We start from the raw sequence: 21,612 nt of genomic DNA, 5'->3' as shown, positions 1-21,612 counted from the left end.
GCAGATCCATTCAGTCCCACCATCCAACACAAGAGACGCTCTCACAAATCACTTAACCATCTGCTCACTCTTTCGATCCTCCTCCTCCTAGTTGCTGGAGACATCTCTCCAAACCCCGGCCCCCCATGTTATAGCCAGTCAAACCTCCCAATTGCTACACCCAGAAACCCCTCTAACCTTATTAATATTCCCTGCATGCCTTCTGTCTCTTTGAATTGTGCCCTTTGGAATTCTCGCTCTGTGTGTAATAAACTCTCCTTCATCCATGACTTCTTCCTTTCTAATTCTCTTAATCTCCTGGCTCTTACTGAAACCTGGATCCAGCAGTCAGACACCACCGCTGCTGCTGCTCTTTCATATGGTGCACTACACTTTTCTCATACCCCAAGATCGGACAACAGAGCAGGTGGAGGCGTTGGTCTGCTCCTTTCACCAAAATGTACTTTCCAAGTTATCCCCCAAGTACCCTCACTTGTCTTCCCTTCCTTTGAGGTCCATGTGGTCAGACTCTACGTCCCCTTCTCCATGCGAGTGGTGGTGGTGTATCGTCCTCCCGGCCCCTCTCATCAGTTCCTGGATCACTTTGCCACCTGGCTTCCACACTTTCTTTCCTGTGACACCCCCACCCTTATCATGGGTGATTTCAACATCCCTATTGCCTCTCCCCTCTCCCCATCTGCTTCTCACCTTTTGGCTCTAACCTCCTCTTTCGGCCTCTCGCAGCATACTAACTCGCCAACACATGAAGATGGAAACTCCCTTGACTTGGTCTTCTCCCGGCTTTGCTCAGTGGATGATTTCACAAACTCCCCTCTCCCACTCTCTGACCACCACCTTCTTTCATTCTCTATCAAGAACTGCCATCCCGCTCAGGTCACCCCCACTTTCCACACTTATAGAAACATACAGGCCATTAACACCCAGGAACTTGTGAAGAACTTGCAGTCCTCATTGGCCCCAATCTCCTCCATCTCATGTCCTGATTCTGCTCTGAAGCATTACAATGAAACCCTGCAAAGTGCCCTGGATGAAGCTGCTCCTCCTATACATAAAACAACTCGGCACAGACGGCAACAACCGTGGCACACGCTGCAAACACGTTTCCTGCAGCGGTGCTCCAGGTGCGCAGAACGTCTGTGGAGAAAATCTAATCTACCCGAAGATTTCATCCATTATAAGTTCATGCTAAAGACATACAATTCTGCCCTTCACCTCTCCAAACAAACCTACTTCAACACCCTCATCACCTCCCTGTCCAATAACCCTAAACGTCTCTTTGACACGTTCCAGTCCCTACTCAACCCAAGAGCGCAGGCCCCAACCACGGATCTCCGTGCTGACAATCTGGCCAATTACTTCAAAGAAAAAATTGACCATATTCGACAGGAAATCATCTCCCAATCTCTTCATACCATGCACTGTCCTCCCTCCCCCACTGCATCTAGTTCACTCTCTGACTTTGAACCAGTTACAGAAGAAGAAGTAAGCAGGCTCCTTGCATCTTCTCGCCCGACCACTTGCACCAGTGACCCCATTCCGTCACATTTCCTCCAGTCCCTTTCCCCGGCTGTCACCTCTCACCTAACAAAAATATTCAACCTTTCCCTCACTTCCGGTATTTTTCCCTCCTCATTTAAGCATGCCATCATACATCCATTACTTAAAAAACCATCCCTCGACCAAAACTGTGCCGCTAATTATAGACCTGTCTCTAATCTTCCCTTCATCTCTAAACTCCTCGAACGCCTGGTCCACTCCCGTCTTACCCGCTATCTCTCAGATAACTCTCTTCTCGACCCTCTTCAATCTGGTTTCCGCTCTTTACACTCTACTGAAACTGCCCTCACTAAAGTCTCTAATGACCTACTAACAGCTAAATCTAATGGTCACTACTCCATGCTAATTCTCTTGGATCTCTCTGCAGCATTTGATACTGTGGATCATCAGCTCCTCCTCACTATGCTCCGCTCCATCGGCCTCAAGGACACCGTTCTCTCCTGGTTCTCCTCCTATCTCTCTGACCGATCCTTCACTGTATGTTTCGCTGGTTCCTCCCCCTCTCACCTTCCCCTTACTGTTGGGGTTCCTCAAGGATCAGTCCTAGGCCCCCTCCTCTTCTCTTTGTATACTGCCCCTATTGGACAAACAATCAGTAGATTTGGCTTCCAGTACCATCTCTATGCTGACGACACCCAACTATACACTTCTTCTCCTGATCTCACGCCTGCCTTATTAGAAAACACCAGTGATTGTCTTACCGCTGTCTCTAGCATCATGTCCTCCCTCTATCTGAAACTAAACCTGTCAAAAACTGAACTCCTCGTGTTTTCTCCCTCTACTAACCTACCTTTGCCTGACATTGCCATCTCCGTTTGCGGTTCCACCATTACTCCAAAGCAACATGCCCGCTGCCTTGGGGTCATCCTTGATTCTGACCTTTCATTCACCCCCCACATCCGATCACTGGCTCGCTCTTCTTACCTGCATCTCAAAAACATTTCTAGAATTCGCCCTTTTCTTACTTTCGACTCTGCAAAAACTCTTACTGTTTCACTTATTCATTCTCGTCTGGACTATTGTAACTCTCTACTAATCGGCCTCCCTCTTACCAAACTCTCCCCGCTCCAATCTGTCCTGAATGCTGCTGCCAGGATCATATTCCTCACCAACCGTTACACCGATGCCTCTACCTTGTGCCAGTCATTACACTGGTTACCCATCCACTCAAGAATCCAGTACAAAACTACTACCCTCATCCACAAAGCACTCCATGGCTCAGCACCACCCTACATCTCCTCTCTGGTCTCAGTCTACCACCCTACCCGTGCCCTCCGCTCCGCTGATGACCTCAGGTTAGCATCCTCAATAATCAGAACCTCCCACTCCCGTCTCCAAGACTTTACACGTGCTGCGCCGATTCTTTGGAATGCACTACCTAGGATAATACGATTAATCCCCAATCCCCACAGTTTTAAGCGTGCCCTAAAAACTCATTTGTTCAGACTGGCCTACCGCCTCAATGCATTAACCTAACGATCCCTGTGTGGCCTATATTAAAAAAAAAAAAAAAAATTAATTAACTGGTTCATGCAGCTTTACATGAACACCCAAGCCTTACACTATGGCTGGTCCGAATAACTATAGCAATTGTTACCATCCACCTCTCGTGTCTCCCCTTTTCCTCATAGTATGTAAGCTTACGAGCAGGGCCCTCACTCCTCTTGGTATCTGTTTTGAACTGTATTTCTGTTATGCTGTAATGTCTATTGTATGTACAAGTCCCCTCTATAATTTGTAAAGCGCTGCGGAATATGTTGGCGCTATATAAATAAAAATTATTATTATTATTATTATATAATAATCGTCACCAAAAGTTGTGGAAAGATGAAAGATGGGGTGCAAGGAAAAAGTGTCAAAAAGCTTCAGCTAGTCTTAACCCCACAAAGTAGGACCTTCATGTGAAGCTAGACACACACTGAAATACTGGCTGCAGAGTGAAATGTATCTTCTTTTTTTTTATTTTGCCTCTCAGTTGCAGGGATTTTAGCAGTAAAACAAATTGGCACCCAAAGAGTTAACTTTAGTTAAGTCCAAGTGGGTATTATCAGATAGTTTTCACTGGGGGGCGTGCACTTCTGCTTCCTGTAATACACTGACCAATCATAATCAGGCAGCAACATAGAAGTGCAGAAGTACATGTGATGATGTCATCAGGATCACATGACCTGCCAGCCAGAGCGTGCAGCATAAATAAGCACTGGAGATACGTTAGACTGCACAGAAGTGTGGAGCTATTAACTCCAGAAGAGAGTAAAATAAGTGACATGCTCATTGTTCAGGGGACCTGTTCTAAAACGGTTCAGCCCAGGAAAAATTGGCGGTTGAAAGATGCCATGTGCACATAGCCATAGGGTATAATTTTCAGCAAAAAAAATTTAGGTCAGAGGGTTTTTTAAGTGAATTTTGAAGGGGTCCCGCTTCAAAATCCACATGAAAAACTACTTGAAATGCTCTTTGAATGCTTTTCCTTTTTCATTTCAAAGGCTTCCCCTTTTGAGAGTTTTTTTTTTGTCTGATGAGGTTTGGGGGATGGAAAAAAAAGAAGTGACATCGAAACTCTTTGAGGCGGATTCATTGCACTGTCAAGTGCATTGAACAGTAAGGTGGATTGCTGCCGAGGGGAAAGAGAAAAAAAAAATCTCTTTAAATCTTCAGCTTAGCGAGTGTGAGCGAGCTGAGTGTGACCTGAGTGTAAGTGTGGACGGCGGTAAGTGTGACTTGTGATTCAGGGACTTTGGATTCAGGGAGTTTCCAAGGGAGGAATTACTGAATCTATGTCTGTATTTTATTATTACTTTGTATTTATTTTTATTTAATGGTTCTGTCTGGTGCAATCCCCATTAGGAAATGTGCTCCACTATTGTTAATGCCATCCAGTGCACATCTTGCCACATGTATGCAGTCCTTGATCAGCTGGTCGAGGGTGCATACTGCTGTGTGAGATGTGAGCACGTTGTGCATTTGGAAGCCCAGATTCTGGATCTAAATGTGCAGCTGGCAACACTGAGATCCATTGACAACATGGAAAGGAGTCTTCTGCTCACTGAGCAGACGCTCAATGGGATAGATGAGGTGGGGGATGGTAGGACGGAGCTGCAGGACGGTGAAGCAGCAGCTGGGTGCAAGTTAGAAGGCCAGGTAGAGCGAAGAGTGCCAGGGAGGCTAGCCCTGATCTGGCACTCCCCAATAAGTTTGCTAAGTTGGCAGATGAGGAGGTGCCAGTACAGGGGTAGCACTGCTGCAGCCAGGCATGTCCTCTGAAAGCCGGAGGAGTGACTGCTCCAGTAAGGAGGGAAATAGGAGAGCAGGGCAGGCCAGACAGGTGCTGGTAGTGGGCGACTCAATTATTAGGGGAACAGATAGGGCAATCTGTCACAAAGACAGGGATCGTCGAACGGTGTGCTGCCTACCTGGCGCTCGAGTCCGACACATCGCTGATCGGGTGGACAGATTACTGGGAGGGGCTGGTGAGGACCCAGCGGTCATGGTGCACATTGGCACAAATGACAAAGTTAGAGGTAGGTGGAAGGTCCTTAAAGACCATTTCAGGGAATTAGGCTGCAAGCTGAAAGCAAGGATCTCCAACGTGGTATTTTACGAAATACTGCCTGTACCACGTGCCACGCCAGAGAGGCAACGGGAGATTAGGGAGGTTAATAAGTGGCTCAAGAATTGGTGTAGGAAGGAGGGGTTTGGGTTCCTGCAGAACTGGGCCGACTTCTCAGTTGGCTACAGGTTCTACGCTAGGGACGGGCTGCACCTCAATGGGGAAGGTGCAGCTGTGCTGGGGGAGAAAATGGCTAGAAGGTTGGAGGAGTGTTTAAACTATGGATTAGGGGGGAGGGTATTCAATTTATAGGAGGGGAAGATAGTGTAGATAGAGACCTGGGCACAAATAAGGAAGATGGGGGTGGCGGTGGCATGGAGGGTGGGGTTAGAACAGTTAATAATTTAAGAAAGAACAGAAAGAACAGAGGTGCAGAGAGATATATAAAAAGTGCATGTATACTAATGCCAGAAGTCTCACCAACAAAATGGAGTAATTAGAATTAATATTTTTGGAGCATAATTATGACATGGTGGGGAAAACTGAAACGTGGCTGGATGAGAGCCATGACTGGGCTGTTAACTTGCAGGGCTATAGTCTGGTCAGAAATGACCGAATGGATAAGCGAGGGGGAGGGGTGTGTCTGTATGTAAAATCGTCCTTAAAACCCATCCTGCGGGATAATATAGGTGAATCTAATGAAAATGTAGAATCCCTGTGGGTGGAGATAAGGGGAGGGAGGAAAAAATAATAAATTACTGATAGGGGTTAGTCATAAGTCTACAAAAATAAAGGAAGCAATGGAGAATATCCTCATAAAGCAAATAGATGAAGCTGCGACTCAAGGGGAAGTAATTATTATGGGGGACTTCAACTACCCTGAAATAGATTGGGGAACGGAAATCTGCAATTCCAGCAAAGGTAATCGGTTTTTGACAACTATGAGAGACAATTACCTTTCACAACAGGTTCAGGACCCAACAAGAATGGGGGCACTGCTAGACCTAATATTAACCAACAGGCCAGACCGCATATCAAATATAAGGGTTGGGGGTTACTTGGGGAATAGTGATCACAAAATAATAAGTTTTCATGTATCCTTTAATAAGATGTATAGTAGAGGGGTTACAAGGACACTAAACTTCAGGAGGGCAAATTTACAACGGATGAGAGAGGATCTTGGTGCAATTAACTGGGACGATATCCTGAGACACAAAAATACACAAAGAAAATGGGAGACGTTTATTAGCATCCTGGATAGGACCTGTGCACAGTATATACCGTATGGGAATAAACATACTAGAAACAGGAGGAAACCAATATGGCTAAATAGAGCTGTAAGGGGCGCAATAAGTGACAAAAAGAAAGCATGTAGAGAATTAGAGGAAGTAGGTAGTGATGAGGCATTAAATAAATACAAAAAATTAAATAAATTCTGTAAAAAGCAAATCAAGGCAGCAAAGATTGAGACCGAGAGACTCATTGCCATAGAGAGTAAAAATAATCCCAAAATATTGTTTAACTACATAAATAGTAAGAAACTAAAAAATGATAGTGTTGGCCCCCTTAAAAATAGTCTGGGTGAGATGGTGGATGAGGATGAGGAAAAAGTCAATATGCTAAATGAGTTTTTTTCATCAGTATTTACACAAGAAAATCCCATGGCAGACAAAATGACTAGTGATAAAAATTCCCCATTAAATGTCACCTGCTTAACCCAGCAGGAAGTGCGGCGGCGTCTAAAAATCACTAAAATTGACAAATCTCCGGGCCCGGATGGGATACACCCTCGAGTACTGCAGGAATTAAGTACAGTCATTGATAGACCATTATTTTTAATCTTTAAAGACTCCATAATAACAGGGTCTGTACCACAGGACTGGCGTATAGCAAATGTGGTGCCAATATTCAAAAAGGGAACAAAAACTGAACTCGGTAATTATAGGCCAGTAAGCTTAACCTCTACTGTGGGTTAAATCCTGGAGGGCATTCTAAGGGATGTTATACTGGAGTATCTGAAGAGGAATAACCTCATGACCCAGTATCAGCACGGGTTTACTAGGGACCGTTCATGTCAGACTAATCTGATCAGTTTCTATGAAGAGGTAAGTTCCGGACTGGACCAAAGGAACCCAGTGGATGTAGTGTATATGTATATGTATATGTGTATAAGCTTTTGATACGGTGCCACACAAAAGGTTGATACATAAAATGAGAATAATGGGGAGGGGGAAAAATATGTGTAAGTGGGTTGAAAGCTGGCTCAGGGATAGGAAACAAAGGGTGGTTATTAATGGAGCACACTCGGACTGGGTAGCGGTTAGCAGTGGGGTACCACAGGGGTCAGTATTGGGCCCTCTTCTTTTTAACATATTTATTAACCCCTTTACCCCCAAGGGTGGTTTGCACGTTAATGACCAGGCCAATTTTTACAATTCTGACCACTGTCCCTTTATGAGGTTATAACTCCGAAACGCTTCAATGGATCCTGGTGATTCTGACATTGTTTTCTCGTGACATATTGTACTTCATGATAGTGGTAAAATTTCTTTGATAGTACCTGCGTTTATTTGTGAAAAAAACGGAAATTTGGCGAAAATTTTGAAAATTTCGCAATTTTCAAACTTTGAATTTTTATGCAATTAAATCACAGAGATATGTCACACAAAATACTTAATAAGTAACATTTCCCACATGTCTCCTTTACATCAGCATAATTTTGGAACCAATTTTTTTTTTTGTTAGGGAGTTATAAGGGTTAAAAGTTGACCAGCAATTTCTCATTTTTACAACACCATTTTTTTTTAGGGACCACGTCTCATTTGAAGTCATTTTGAGGGGTCTATATGATAGAAAATGCCCAAGTGTGACACCATTCTAAAAACTGCACCCCTCAAGGTGCTCAAAACCACATTCAAGAAGTTTATTAACCCTTCAGGTGTTTAATAGGAATTTTTGGAATGTTTAAATAAAAATGAACATTTAACTTTTTTACACAAAAAATTTACTTCAGCTCCAATTTGTTTTATTTTACCAAGGGTAACAGGAGAAATTGGACCCAAAAAGTTGTTGTCCAATTTGTCCTGAGTACGCCGATACCCCATATGTGGCAGTAAACCACTGTTTGGGCGCATGGGAGAGCTCGGAAGGGAAGGAGCGCTATTTGACTTTTCAATGCAAAATTGACAGGAATTGAGATGGGACGCCATGTTGCGTTTGGAGAGCCACTGATGTGCCTAAACATTGAAACCCCCCACAAGTGACACCATTTTGGAAAGTAGACCCCCTAAGGAACTTATCTGGATGTGTGGTGAGCACTTTGACCCACCAAGTGCTTCACAGAAGTTTATAATGCAGAACCGTAAAAATAAAAAATCATATTTTTTCACAAAAATTATATTTTTGCCCCCAATTTTTTATTTTTCCAAGGGTAAGAGAAGAAATTGGACCTCAAAAGTTGTTGTCCAATTTGTCCTGAGTACGCTGATACCCCATATGTGGCAGTAAACCACTGTTTGGGCGCATGGGAGAGCTCGGAAGGGAAGGAGCGCAGTTTGACTTTTCAATGCAAAATTGACAGAAATTGAGATGGGACGCCATGTTGCGTTTGGAGAGCCACTGATGTGCCTAAACATTGAAACCCCCCACAAGTGACACCATTTTGGAAAGTAGACCCCCTAAGGAACTTATCTAGAGGTGTGGTGAGCACTTTGACCCACCAAGTGCTTCACAGAAGTTTATAATGCAGAACCGTAAAAATAAAAAATCATATTTTTTCACAAAAATTATATTTTTGCCCCCAATTTTTTATTTTTCCAAGGGTAAGAGAAGAAATTGGACCTCAAAAGTTGTTGTCCAATTTGTCCCGAGTACGCTGATACCCCATATGTGGCAGTAAACCACTGTTTGGGCGCATGGGAGAGCTCGGAAGGGAAGGAGCGCCGTTTGACTTTTCAATGCAAAATTGACAGGAATTGAGATGGGACGCCATGTTGCGTTTGGAGAGCCACTGATGTGCCTAAACATTGAAACCCCCCACAAGTGACACCATTTTGGAAAGTAGACCCCCTAAGGAACTTATCTGGATGTGTGGTGAGCATTTTGACCCACCAAGAGCTTCACAGAAATTTATAATGCAGAGCCATAAAAATAAAACAAAATTTTTTTCCCACAAAAATTATTTTTTAGCCCCCAGTTTTGTATTTTCCCTAGGGTAACAGGAGAAATTGGACCACAAAGGTTGTTGTCCAATTTGTCCTGAGTACGCTGATACCCCATATGTGGGGGGGAACCACCGTTTGGGCGCATGGGAGGGTTCGGAAGGGAAGGAGCGCCATTTGGAATGCAGACTTAGATGGAATGGTCTGCAGGCGTCACATTGCGTTTGCAGAGCCCCTAATGTACCTAAACAGTAGAAACCCCCCACAAGTGACACCATTTTGGAAAGTAGACCCCCTAAGGAACTCATCTTGATGTGTTGTGAGAGCTTTGAACCCCCAAGTATTTCACTACAGTTTATAACGCAGAGCCATGCAAATAAAAAATATTTTTTTTTCCACAAAAATTATATTTTAGCCCCCAGTTTTGTATTTTTCCAAGGTTAGCAGGAGAAATTGGACCCTAAATGTTGTTGTCCAATTTGTCCTGAGTACGCTGATACCCGATATGTGGGGGGGAACCACCGTTTGGGCGCATGGGAGGGCTCGGAAGGGAAGGAGCATCATTTGGAATGCAGACTTAGATGGATTGGTCTGCAGGCGTCACATTGCGTTTGCAGAGCCCCTAATGTACCTAAACAGTAGAAACCCCCCACAAGTGACCCCATATTGGAAACTAGACCCCTCAATGAACTTATCTAGATGTGTTGTGAGAACTTTGAACCCCCAAGTGTTTCACTACAGTTTATAACGCAGAGCCGTGAAAATAAAAAATCTTTTTGTTTTCCCACAAAAATTATTTTTTAGCCCCCAGTTTTGTATTTTCCCAAGGGTAACAGGAGAAATTGGTCCACAAAACTTGTTGTCCAATTTGTCCTGAGTACGCTGATACCCCATATGTTGGGGTAAACCCCTGTTTGGGCACACAGGAGAGCTCGGAAGGGAAGGAGCACTGTTTTACTTTTTCAACGCAGAATTGGCTGGAATTGAGATCGGACGCCATGTCGTGTTTGGAGAGCCCCTGATGTGCCGAAACAGTGGAAACCCCCCAATTATAACTGAAACCCTAATCTAAACACACCCCTAACCCTAATTCCAACGGTAACCCTAACCACACCTCTAACCCTGACACACCCCTAACCCTAATCCCAACCCTATTCCCAACTGTAAATGTAATCTAAACCCTAACCCTAACTTTAGCCCCAACCCTAACTGTAGCCCCAACCCTAACCCTAGCCCTAACCCTAGCCCTAACCCTAGCCCTAACCCTAGCCCTAACCCTAGCCCTAGCCCTAACCCTAGCCCTAACCCTAGCCCTAACCCTAGCCCTAACCCTAACCCTAACCCTAGCCCTAACCCTAACCCTAGCCCTAGCCCTAACCCTAGCCCTAACCCTAGCCCTAACCCTAACCCTAACCCTAGCCCTAACCCTAGCCCTAACCCTAGCCCTAACCCTAGCCCTAACCCTAACCCTAACCCTAGCCCTAACCCTAGCCCTAATGGGAAAATGGAAATAAATACATTTTTTTTTATTTTTCCCTAACTAAGGGGGTGATGAAGGGGGGTTTGATTTACTTTTATAGCGAGTTTTTTAGCGGATTTTTATGATTGGCAGCCGTCACACACTGAAAGACCCTTTTTATTGCAAAAAATATTTTTTGCAATACCACATTTTGAGAGCTATAATTTTTCCATATTTTGGTCCACAGAGTCATGTGAGGTCTTGTTTTTTGCGGGACGAGTTGACGTTTTTATTGAAAACATTTTTGGGCACGTGACATTTTTTTATCGCTTTTTATTCCGATTTTTGTGAGGAAGAATGACCAAAAGCCAGCTATTCATGAATTTCTATTGGGGGAGGCGTTTATACCGTTCCGCGTTTGGTAAAATTGATAAATCAGTTTTATTCTTCGGGTCAGTACGATTACAGCGATACCTCATTTATATCATTTTTTTATGGTTTGGTGCTTTTATACGATAAAAACTATTTTACAGAAAAAATAATTATTTTTGCATCGCTTTATTCTCAGGACTATAACTTTTTTATTTTTTTGCTGATGATGCTGTATGGCGGCTCTTTTTTTGCGGGACAATATGACGCTTTTAGCGGTACCATGGTTATTTATATCTGTCCTTTTGATCGCGTGTTATTCCACTTTTTGTTCGGCGGTATGATAATAAAGCGTTGTTTTTTGCCTCGTTTTTTTTTTTTTTTTCTTACGGTGTTTACTGAAGGGGTTAACTAGTGGGACAGTTTTATAGGTCGGGTCGTTACGGACGCGGCGATACTAAATATGTGTACTTTTATTGGTTTTTTTTTTTTATTTAGATGAAGAAATGTATTTATGGGAATAATATTTTTTTTTTTTTTTCATTATTTTGAAATATTTTTTTTTTTTTTTTACACATTTGGAAAAATTTTTTTTTACTTTTTTACTTTGTCCCAGGGGGGGACATCACAGATCAGTGATCTGACAGTTTGCACAGCACTCTGTCAGATCACTGATCTGATATGAGTGCAGGCTGCTTCACAGTGCCTGCTCTGAGCAGGCTCTGTGAAGCCACCTCCCTCCCTGCAGGACCCGGATCCGCGGCCATCTTGGATCCGGTGCTCGAGCAGGGAGGGAGGTGAGGAGACCCTCGCAGCAACGCGATCACATCGCGTTGCTGCGGGGGGCTCAGGGAAGCCCGCAGGGAGCCCCCTCCCTGCGCGGTGCTTCCCTGCACCGCCGGCACATCGCGATCATCTTTGATCGCGGTGTGCCAGGGGTTAATGTGCCGGGGGCGGTCCGTGACCGCTCCTGGCACATAGTGCCGGATGTCAGCTGCGATAAGCAGCTGACACCCGGCCGCGATCGGCCGCGCTCCCCCCGTGAGCGCGGCCGATCGGCTATGACGTACTATCCCGTCCAGGGTCAGATAAGCCCAGGGCACCTCGACGGGATAGTACGTCTAAGGTCACAGAGGGGTTAATGACCTTGTAGGGGGCATACAGAGTAGAATTTCAATACTTGCAGATGACACTAAACTCTGCAGGGTAATCAATACAGAGGAGGACAATTTTATATTACAGGATGATTTATGTAAACTAAAAGCTTGGGCTGATAAATGGCAAATGAGCTTTAATGGGGATAAATGTAAGGTCATGCACTTGGGTAGAAGTAATAAGATGTATAACTATGCGCTTAATTCTAAAACTCTGGGCAAAACTGTCAATGAAAAAGACCTGGGAGTATGGGTGGATGACAAACTCATATTCAGTGGCCAGTGAAAGGCAATAGCCGAAACGCGCATCGGGGGGGACAGGGGTGAGGTGCCAGTCCACGCCGGGATTCTTTCTACACTGATTGGTATGTATATTAGTTTTACTCATTGTGTATGTGCTCTTTTATACAATCCTCTGGACCTGTGTGTTTAATGCAGGTGTTTGAACTTTATTTACTTGCACAGTCACTTTGATTTTTCTGTGATACCGGTCTCGGTTACAATGTGGATATATTTATACTGTAGGTACCTGTCCCCTGTTCATGTAGGTGCGTGCTGAGTACAGCACGTGGATTATTTCCCCCTGTCGTTTTTAAACCTGGAATTATCATTAATAAAGTTTGTTCTACATATTTATCTGGACTTTATGCTGCTTCCTTTCTACTGGTTTTTTTAGCTGCTACAAAGGCAAATAAAATAATGGGATGCATTAAAAGAGGCATAGATGCTCATGAGGAGAACATAATTTTACCTCTATACAAGTCACTAGTTCGACCACACTTAGAATACTGTGCACAGTTCTGGTCTCCGGTGTATAAGAAAGACATAGCTGAACTAGAGCGGGTGCAGAGAAGAGCGACCAAGGTTATTAGAGGTCTGGGGGGTCTGCAATACCAAGATAGGTTATTACACTTGGGGCTATTTAGTTTGGAAAAACGAAGACTAAGGGGTGATCTTATGTTAATGTATAAATATATGAGGGGACAGTACAAAGACCTTTCTGATTATCTTTTTAATCATAGACCTGAGACAGGGACAAGGGGGCATCCTCTACGTCTGGAGGAAAGAAGGTTTAGGCATAATAACAGACGCGGATTCTTTACTGTAAGAGCAGTGAGACTATGGAACTCTCTGCCGTATGATGTTGTAATGAGTGATTCGCTACTTAAATTTAAGAGGGGACTGGATACCTTTCTTGAAAAGTATAATGTTACAGGGTATATACACTAGATTCCTTGATCCAGGGAACTAGTCTGATTGCCGTATGTGGAGTCGGGAAGGAATTTTTTTCCCCAGTGTGGAGCTTACTCTTTGCAACATGGTTTTTTTTTACCTTCCTCTGGATCAACATGTTAGGGCATGTGAGGTTAGGCTATGGGTTGAACTAGATGGACTTAAAGTCTTCCTTCAACCTTAATAACTATGTTACTATGTTACTAAAAAAAAATCCAAAACCATTACAAAAAAAGATTTTAGGGGGAAAAAAATCTCCAAAACCCCCCAAATATTTCCTGGAGGGCATTCTTCTTGAAAAATACCCTCACTCTGGGAATGAGTACATTTGCTAAGTCTGGGGAGGCTGGATGACAACTCTTGTTCTTGTTCCATAGCTGCCACCTCGGCAGGGGAGAAAATAAATTAGAGGAGGACTCTAGGGATTATATTTACCGCTAGTTTTTGGTATTTTGTAAACGTTCTAAATCTTTACCTTATAATTGATATTTTATTTATATATTGACAACGTTTCTACTAAAAATGATTTTACGTTCCAGGCACAAATGATACAAAATACATTATATAATATCAGCAGCCATAATAATAAGGACATAATTAGAGGCGCAGGCAGCTCTGCCTAGGAATTCACCCTTTGCATGCCAGAAGGATTCCTACCGCGATTTGCAGGGGAGAACGGATTGGTTTGGGGGAAGGACATGCCGTGATTTCCCAGAATAGAAGACTCTGCTAGAAGTCTGTCTTGCTTCAGGGAAAGCATGCACAACATAAGAGGGGAAGCGGATCCAGCTGAGCGACAGAAATACTGATTCACACCTACCTGCTGTCTTCAATCTTCTCCTGTGAGACTGTCATTTTCTCAGTTTTTTCACCAGTCATTTTTCCACTTGTTTTTTTTCTAGGCTGAAATGTAAAGAAATCCAGATGTAAATCACAGAGATCGACAGATGAAAGGTCATACGACATTTTTATATATTTTCGCACGCATTTATCACCATATTTGCGCAAATAAAACTCGGCCCCCAAAAATTGTTGCAAAACATCGGGTCTGCCAAAACTGCGCATAAAGAAAGTATATTGCCCAGCCACGTAGTATATTGCCCAGTCACGTAGTATATTGCACAGTCACGTAGTATATTGCACAGTCACGTAGTATATTGCCCAGTCACGTAGTATATTGCACAGTCACGTAGTATATTGCCCAGTCACGTAGTATATTGCCCAGCCACGAAGTATATTGCACAGCCCATGTAGTATATTTCCCAGCCACATAGTACATTGCCCAGCCACATAGTACATTGCCCAGCCACATAGTACATTGCCCAGCCACATAGTATATTGCCCAGCCACGTAGTATATTACCCAGTCACGTAGTATATTGCCCAGCCACGTAGCATATTGCCCAGTCACATAGTATATTGCCCAGCCACATAGTACATTGCCCAGTCACATAGTATATTGCCCAGCCACATAGTATATTGCCCAGTCACATAGTATATTGCCCAGCCACATAGTATATTGCCCAGCCACGTAGTATATTACCCAGTCACGTAGTATATTGCCCAGCCACGTAGCATATTGCCCAGTCACATAGTATATTGCCCAGCCACGTAGTATATTGCCCAGCCACATAGTATATTGCCCAGTCACATAGTATATTGCCCAGCCACATAGTATATTGCCCAGTCACGTAGTATATTGCCCAGTCACGTAGTATATTGCCCAGTCACGTAGTATATTGCCCAGCCACGTAGTATATTGCCCAGTCACGTAGTATATTGCCCAGCCACATAGTATATTGCCCAGCCACGTAGTATATTGCCCAGCCACGTAGTATATTGCCCAGTCACGTAGTATATTGCCCAGTCACATAGTATATTGCCCAGTCACGTAGTATATTGCCCAGCCACGTAGTATATTGCCCAGTCACATAGTATATTGCCCAGCCACATAGTATATTGCCCAGCCACGTAGTATATTGCCCAGCCACATAGTACATTGCCCAACCACGTAGTATATTGCCCAGTCACGTAGTATATTGCCCAGCCACATAGTATATTGCCCAGTCACGTAGTATATTGCCCAGTCACGTAGTATATTGCACAGTCACATAGTATATTGCCCAGTCACGCAGTATATTGCCCAGCCACATAGTATATTGCCCAGTCACGTAGTATATTGCCCAGTCACGTAGTATATTGCCCAGTCACATAGTATATTGCCCAGTCACGCAGTATATTGCCCAGCCACATAGTATATTGCCCAGTCACATAGTATATTGCCCAGTCACGTAGTATATTGCACAGTCACGTAGTATATTGCCCAGTCACGTAGTATATTGCCCAGTCACGTAGTATATTGCCCAGCCACGTAGTATATTGCCCAGTCACATAGTATATTGCCCAGTCACGTAGTATATTGCCCAGCCACGTAGTATATTGCCCAGTCACGTAGTATATTGCCCAGCCACATAGTATATTGCCCAGTCACGTAGTATATTGCCCAGCCACGTAGTATATTGCCCAGTCACGTAGTATACAGCACAGACAAGTAGTATATTGCCCAGCTACGTAGTATATTGCCCAGCTACGTAGTATATTGCCCAGCCACATAGTATATTGCCCAGCCACATAGTATATTGCCCAGCGCATAGTATATTGCCCAGCCACGTAGTATATTGCCCAGCCACATAGTATATAGCACAGAGCCATGTAGTATACAGCACAGACACATAGTATACTGCCCAGTCACTTAGTATATTGGCCTGTCACGTAGTATGCACCATATCCCTGTTAAAAAAAAGAATTAAAATAAAAAATAGTTACATACTTACCTTCCAGAGCCCCCGGATCGAAGCGAAGCGGTTACCGATGCTCCTCGTGCGCTCCGGTCTGAAGAGTGCATTGCGAGACCGCACGTCATCATCTCGCGAGACCGCAATGCATGGAGTGGTCACGGGGGTGTCGCGAGGAGCATCGGTAACCGGCCGCTTCGATCCGGGAGCTCAGGATGGTGAGTATGTAACTATTTTTTATTTTTTTTATTATTTTTAACATTAGATATTAGTAAAAAGGTGGTCACACAGGGTTAATAGCAGCGTTAACTGAGTGCATTACACCGCGGTCAACGCTGCCATTAACCCTGTGTGAGCGCTGACCGGAGGGGAGTACGCGGACGCCAGGCAGTGACTGCGGGGAGTAAGGAGCGGCCATTTTCTTCCGGACGGTGCCCATCGCTGATTGGTCTTGGCTGTTTTGCCGCGATCAATCAGTGACTTGGATTTCCATGACAGACAGAGGCCGCGACCAATGAATATCCGTGACAGAAAGAAGGACAGACAGAAGGACAGACAGAAGAACAGACAGACGGAAGTGACCCTTAGACAATTATATAGTAGAAGGTGGAGGACTGAGTCTCCGGGTTTAAGGAAATTTATTAAAATGAAAGTCAGAAGATACCGCATTTTTTTAGTGTAATTTTACACTTGATCATAACAGGGGTAGATTTTATTTTCTGACTTTTAGGCAGTCCAAAATGATTACAATCCCTGGCAAAAATTATGGAATCACCAGCCTTGGAGGATGTCCATTCAGTATAATTTTGTAGAAAAAAAGCCGATCACAGACATGGCACAAAACTAAAGTCATTTCAAATGGCAACTTTCTGGCTTTAAGAAACACTAAAGAAATCAAGAACAAAAAATGTGGTAGTCAGTAATGGTTACTTTTTTTAACCAAGCATAGGGGAAAAATTATGGAATAAGAGTGCCTGCTTGAATGGCACGATGGCTGTGCAAGAGCTAGATGGTTCTATTAATTGTCTATGGAATTGCTAGAAACAGCGGAGTAAAGTGATCGACATTGTCCAATGGTCCCATAGACAATGAATAGAGCGGAGATGCGCATGTGCAGTCATTGCACCATTCAAACCATTCATTTCAGTCCCCAATCTATGCGTAAGTTATCACCTCTAGCCCTTTATCAAGCCTTTCACTGTGTCAATAGAATAAGATCAGGGTGCGCTTTAAAGGGAATGTGTCACCCCAAAATTTGCCTATAAGCTAAGGCCACTGGCATCAGGGGCATTCTGTAATGCCGTACATAAGCCCCCGATGTCACCTGAAAGATAAGAAAAACAGGTTAGATTATAATCACCTGGGGGCGGCCCCCCTGCGGTCCGTTCCGATGGGTGTCGCGGTCCGGCACCTCCCATCTTCATACAATGATGTCCTCTTCTTTTCTTCCTGCCGCGGCTCCGGCGCAGGCGTACTTTGTCTGCCCTGTTGAGGTCAGAGCAAAGTACTGCAGTGCGCAGGCGCCGGGAAAGGTCAGAGAGGCCCGGCGCCTGCGCACTGCAGTACTTTGCTCTGCCCTCAACAGGACAGATAACGTACGCCTGAGCAGGAGCCGCGGCAGGAAGAAAAGAAGAGGACGTCATTGTATGAAGACGGAAGGCACCGGACCAGGACCGTGACGCCCATCAGACGGGACCGCAGCAGGACCACCCCTGGGTGAGTATAATATAACCTGTTTTTCTTATCTTTCAGGATACATCGGGGGGCTTATCTACAGAATGCTGTAGATAAGCCCCTAATGGCAGTGGCCTTAGCTTATAGGCAAATTTTGGGATGACAGATTCCCTTTAAGTCTCTGAATATAAACAAGAATACTTCCGTTCATTGACATCAAGTGGAGATCTGGAAAAAGATTAGTGACTGAAATCCATAGGAGCTGATTAATCAAACAGTTGAGCTAGAAATCTGATATAAAACTGTTTAAAATTTTGCATAAACTTTGCAACATTTGCCAATTTTTAACGCCAGCTATGACACTTTATGAAAAGAGGACGGAGCTTATTAGCAGGAGGTGGGGTATGGCCAAGCGGGACCAGAAAAGTGGGTTGAATTAAGACAGGAATGTACTCCAGCCCATGAGTGGGGTACATGATCGACACTGGCACATGGAGAAGGAAAGATGCTCCAAATTCATTCGGAGGTGCACGTCTCTTAATTAATGTCTTCAGCGGACCTTGGATCGCAAGTCTTGTTGAATTGGAGCATTGGTAAATTAGAAAAATGACTACTTTCTCTTGCAATAAGTCAACCTGGTGTACACTTTTATCTCAGTGGAGTAGGCATGGGTGGAAAAGAAAGCAGGGGGCACTATGGTCCCATATTACAGACCCGCCGGCAGTCTAGGTACTGCTAAATTGTGTGCTCAGGTTGGACTATATTCTTCTCTAGAAGCAATGTGGAATATCCCTGTATTAGGGTTAAATCAGATGTACAATTTTCTCGAATGAGTGCTATCTGTGATTTTGAAGGATAAGCATTATTACCTGTGATAGTGTATGGGCCATTCGTCTGTCTGTGATTTTTCGCGGACCGAGAAGTCAGTGGAAAATAGTGGAGACATGACCAATTTTGATCCAAGGTTTGGATCAAAATCGGCCATGCAAGTCAATGGGTCTGTGAAAAAAATCAGACCGCTAATGGATGACATTGGAATGCGGGACAATTTTCGCGGTCTGTCAGAAAGGAGAAGGCGGAGAAAATTTGGTTAAAGATTTCTTCTCGTACGCGAAAAACTGATAACCATTGGATCAAACTGTAATCAAAGTCTGATCAGAATAATCGGTCCGCTTTACTCTTCCGAGGAAAAATCAGACGTGTGAATGATTCCTTATACGGCACCAGAAGGAGCGCGGATTCGGTAAGAATCATTGAGAAGAAGCCTCCATATGAAATCGGGAGCACAGAGAGGTACAGAATGGGGTTCTATGGGGGGCGAATCTGCACTCCATGGATCCATAATCTAGCAGCTAACGTGAGGTTACACACATCTGATCATTACTGCATCCAAACAATTTATACAGGGAGGACGGGGGGTCAAGGTCCTTATGACATGTAAAAAATCGTCAAAGTTGTTTGGTTAGTATGGAAAAACCTCCGCCAATGTATGAAATGAAAGCCAATGTAATATATAAAAATTATAAAAATCTCCAGGTCTGCAGTCACCTTTACACTTTGAAGCCGCTGAATACTCCATGATATTCGGTTCCAATTTTCTGGAGCGTTTCTGTGCGATCACCTATGAACCTGTCCACGTCTTCTAAGCTACCTGTGATGTTCTTAGTTGTGGCTGACAGATCAGGAGGACTGGGAAGCGTTACTTAAGATTCATGAGAGCGCAAATCTGTATCCGACTGAGATAACACGGTTATGATTGAAAGCGACGTACAGTGTTCAAGGATGATCGCTGAAATTCAACGAGCGCATCAAGTGTATCACTGACGACTCTGTCACGTCTAGTAACGCTTGGTTTAGCTCAGCGCCATCTCTCATGTAATCTCCTAATCTTGCGAAACTTTGAAAGAAAGGTGACGATGTCACAAGTGTGCTATGGATTAGTCACCGGCATATATAGAATGTATACTAGTAGTTTACATACACTGTATACAAAGACACATATGCATGTTTTTTTTCAATATCTGACATGAAATCAGAATTCAGGTTGCACAGGTGAACGATGCACCTTCAGGTATCTTGAAATTGTACCCAAGGATGAGCCAGACTTGTGCAAGTCCACAATTCTCTTCCTGATATCTTCGCTGATTTTTTGAGACTTTCCCATGATGCTACACAAAGAAGCTGTCATGATCCAGACCGGGTTTTGGGTCCTGTCTTCCCTTTTCCCCGTCTGATCATATCAGGGGTTAACTTTTCTCAGCTCAGTCTAGTCTCAGGTTTGCTATTTATCTCCGCTGCATCCTGCAGGCGGTGTCAGTTATAGCTTCTGCCTACGGCATGAGTAGCTGACTCTGGTTATATCCTAATTTGTCCCCATGCGATTCCTGACTGTTTCCGTGTCTGTTCATTCCCCTCCAGCCGTTCTGACTCAGTGTTTACCCTCCGTGTTTGGACTCTCTGGAACTCAACTCGGCTTTTAACTCTGTCTTTTGCTCCTGGTACTTCTGCTTCTGTCTGGTATTGACCCTCTGGAGCATCTCTGACTCTGAGTTGATTTTCCCCTTGGTACTACGTTCCTTTTCAGGTTTTAATGCGGCTTGTTTGACTACCCTGCTGCCACCTAGTGGTGTCCTCACTTCAGCGCTGCAGGTCTGCTCTCCACACTACTGCCATCTAGTGGAGCGTGCATCTACCTGCATAGCTGCGGCGTGACAGACGCAGTGTGTTTCATGCGTGCATTAAAATACATACACAGGTGTGTCTCTAATTAACTCAGATGTTGTCAAAAGGAAAACCTATCAGAAGCTTCCAAACACATGACATCATCATATAGGCAGTCCAAAATTGTTTAAAGGCATAGTAGCCTTAGTGTATGCAAACTTTTGACTTTGCAGTAAGTAATAAACAAGTAACAAAGGAAAAGGACATACACCTGCTGCACCTAAAGTAGCCCTTAACGCCAGAGTTTAATTCGGATATTTGTCTTGGTTCTGAAAAATGGCTAAGTACTAGCCTATTTTTCAATGATTTACCGCTCCTGTATGTGACGTGTGGGTAATGACCCAGTTTGTCGCTGATATTACTATCCATCATTAGAATAGGCCATTTTTTTCCAGAATGGATCTTAGTGTTGATACTTCATTCAAGTACTTTGTAATAAATTTGGTGATGCTTTCCATATCAGGTTTTGGGGTAGGAACAAGCAACTCCATACTTTTCCTAGATTTAGTTTCCTGGTATGCTTGATGGAGAAACTTATTTTGGTAGACCTTCTGTAGAAACCTCCGCCTCAGTTCCCTAGCCTGCCTAACAAATGTTGCATCATATGAACACTTCCAACATAGCGTTAAAAACTGAACCTTGGGTATGCCACTCCTTAAAGGTTCCAGGTGGTTACGGTACCAGCTGAACAGGAAATTGCTGGCTGCTGGTTTCCTGTAGGTGCGTGTTTCGAGGCTCCCTCCTTCCCCCTTTATGATCTCAACATCTAGTAACAGCACACAAACAGAGCCATACTCCGATGTGAACCTCAGACCAATGGGGCTACGGTTCAGTCCACTATTCCCTTCTAAACCAGACAATCCTCATCTCTGTAGCGAACCTATGTCAATTTTCTCAACATATGGGTCAGTTTGGCCAGTATATGTTTTCTCTCATGGACC

The 21,612-nt window shown here is 44.0% G+C and overlaps 1 protein-coding gene across 1 annotated transcript in view; it reads right to left on the bottom strand.

Moving 5' to 3' along the window:
• MORN1 (MORN repeat containing 1) overlaps window positions 1-21,612 on the bottom strand; it is a 346,148-nt gene that overhangs the window by 145,817 nt on the left and 178,719 nt on the right. Inside the window, exon 12 of the mRNA XM_069741579.1 lies at window positions 14,303-14,385. Within this exon, the coding sequence (XP_069597680.1) occupies window positions 14,303-14,385 (83 nt within the window). The remainder of the gene's footprint in view (window positions 1-14,302; window positions 14,386-21,612) is intronic.

The sequence above is a fragment of the Ranitomeya imitator genome, chromosome 10 (genome assembly GCF_032444005.1).
Source record: "Ranitomeya imitator isolate aRanImi1 chromosome 10, aRanImi1.pri, whole genome shotgun sequence".
NCBI lineage: Eukaryota > Metazoa > Chordata > Amphibia > Anura > Dendrobatidae > Ranitomeya > Ranitomeya imitator.
This window is presented reverse-complemented; position numbering and strand designations above follow the sequence as displayed.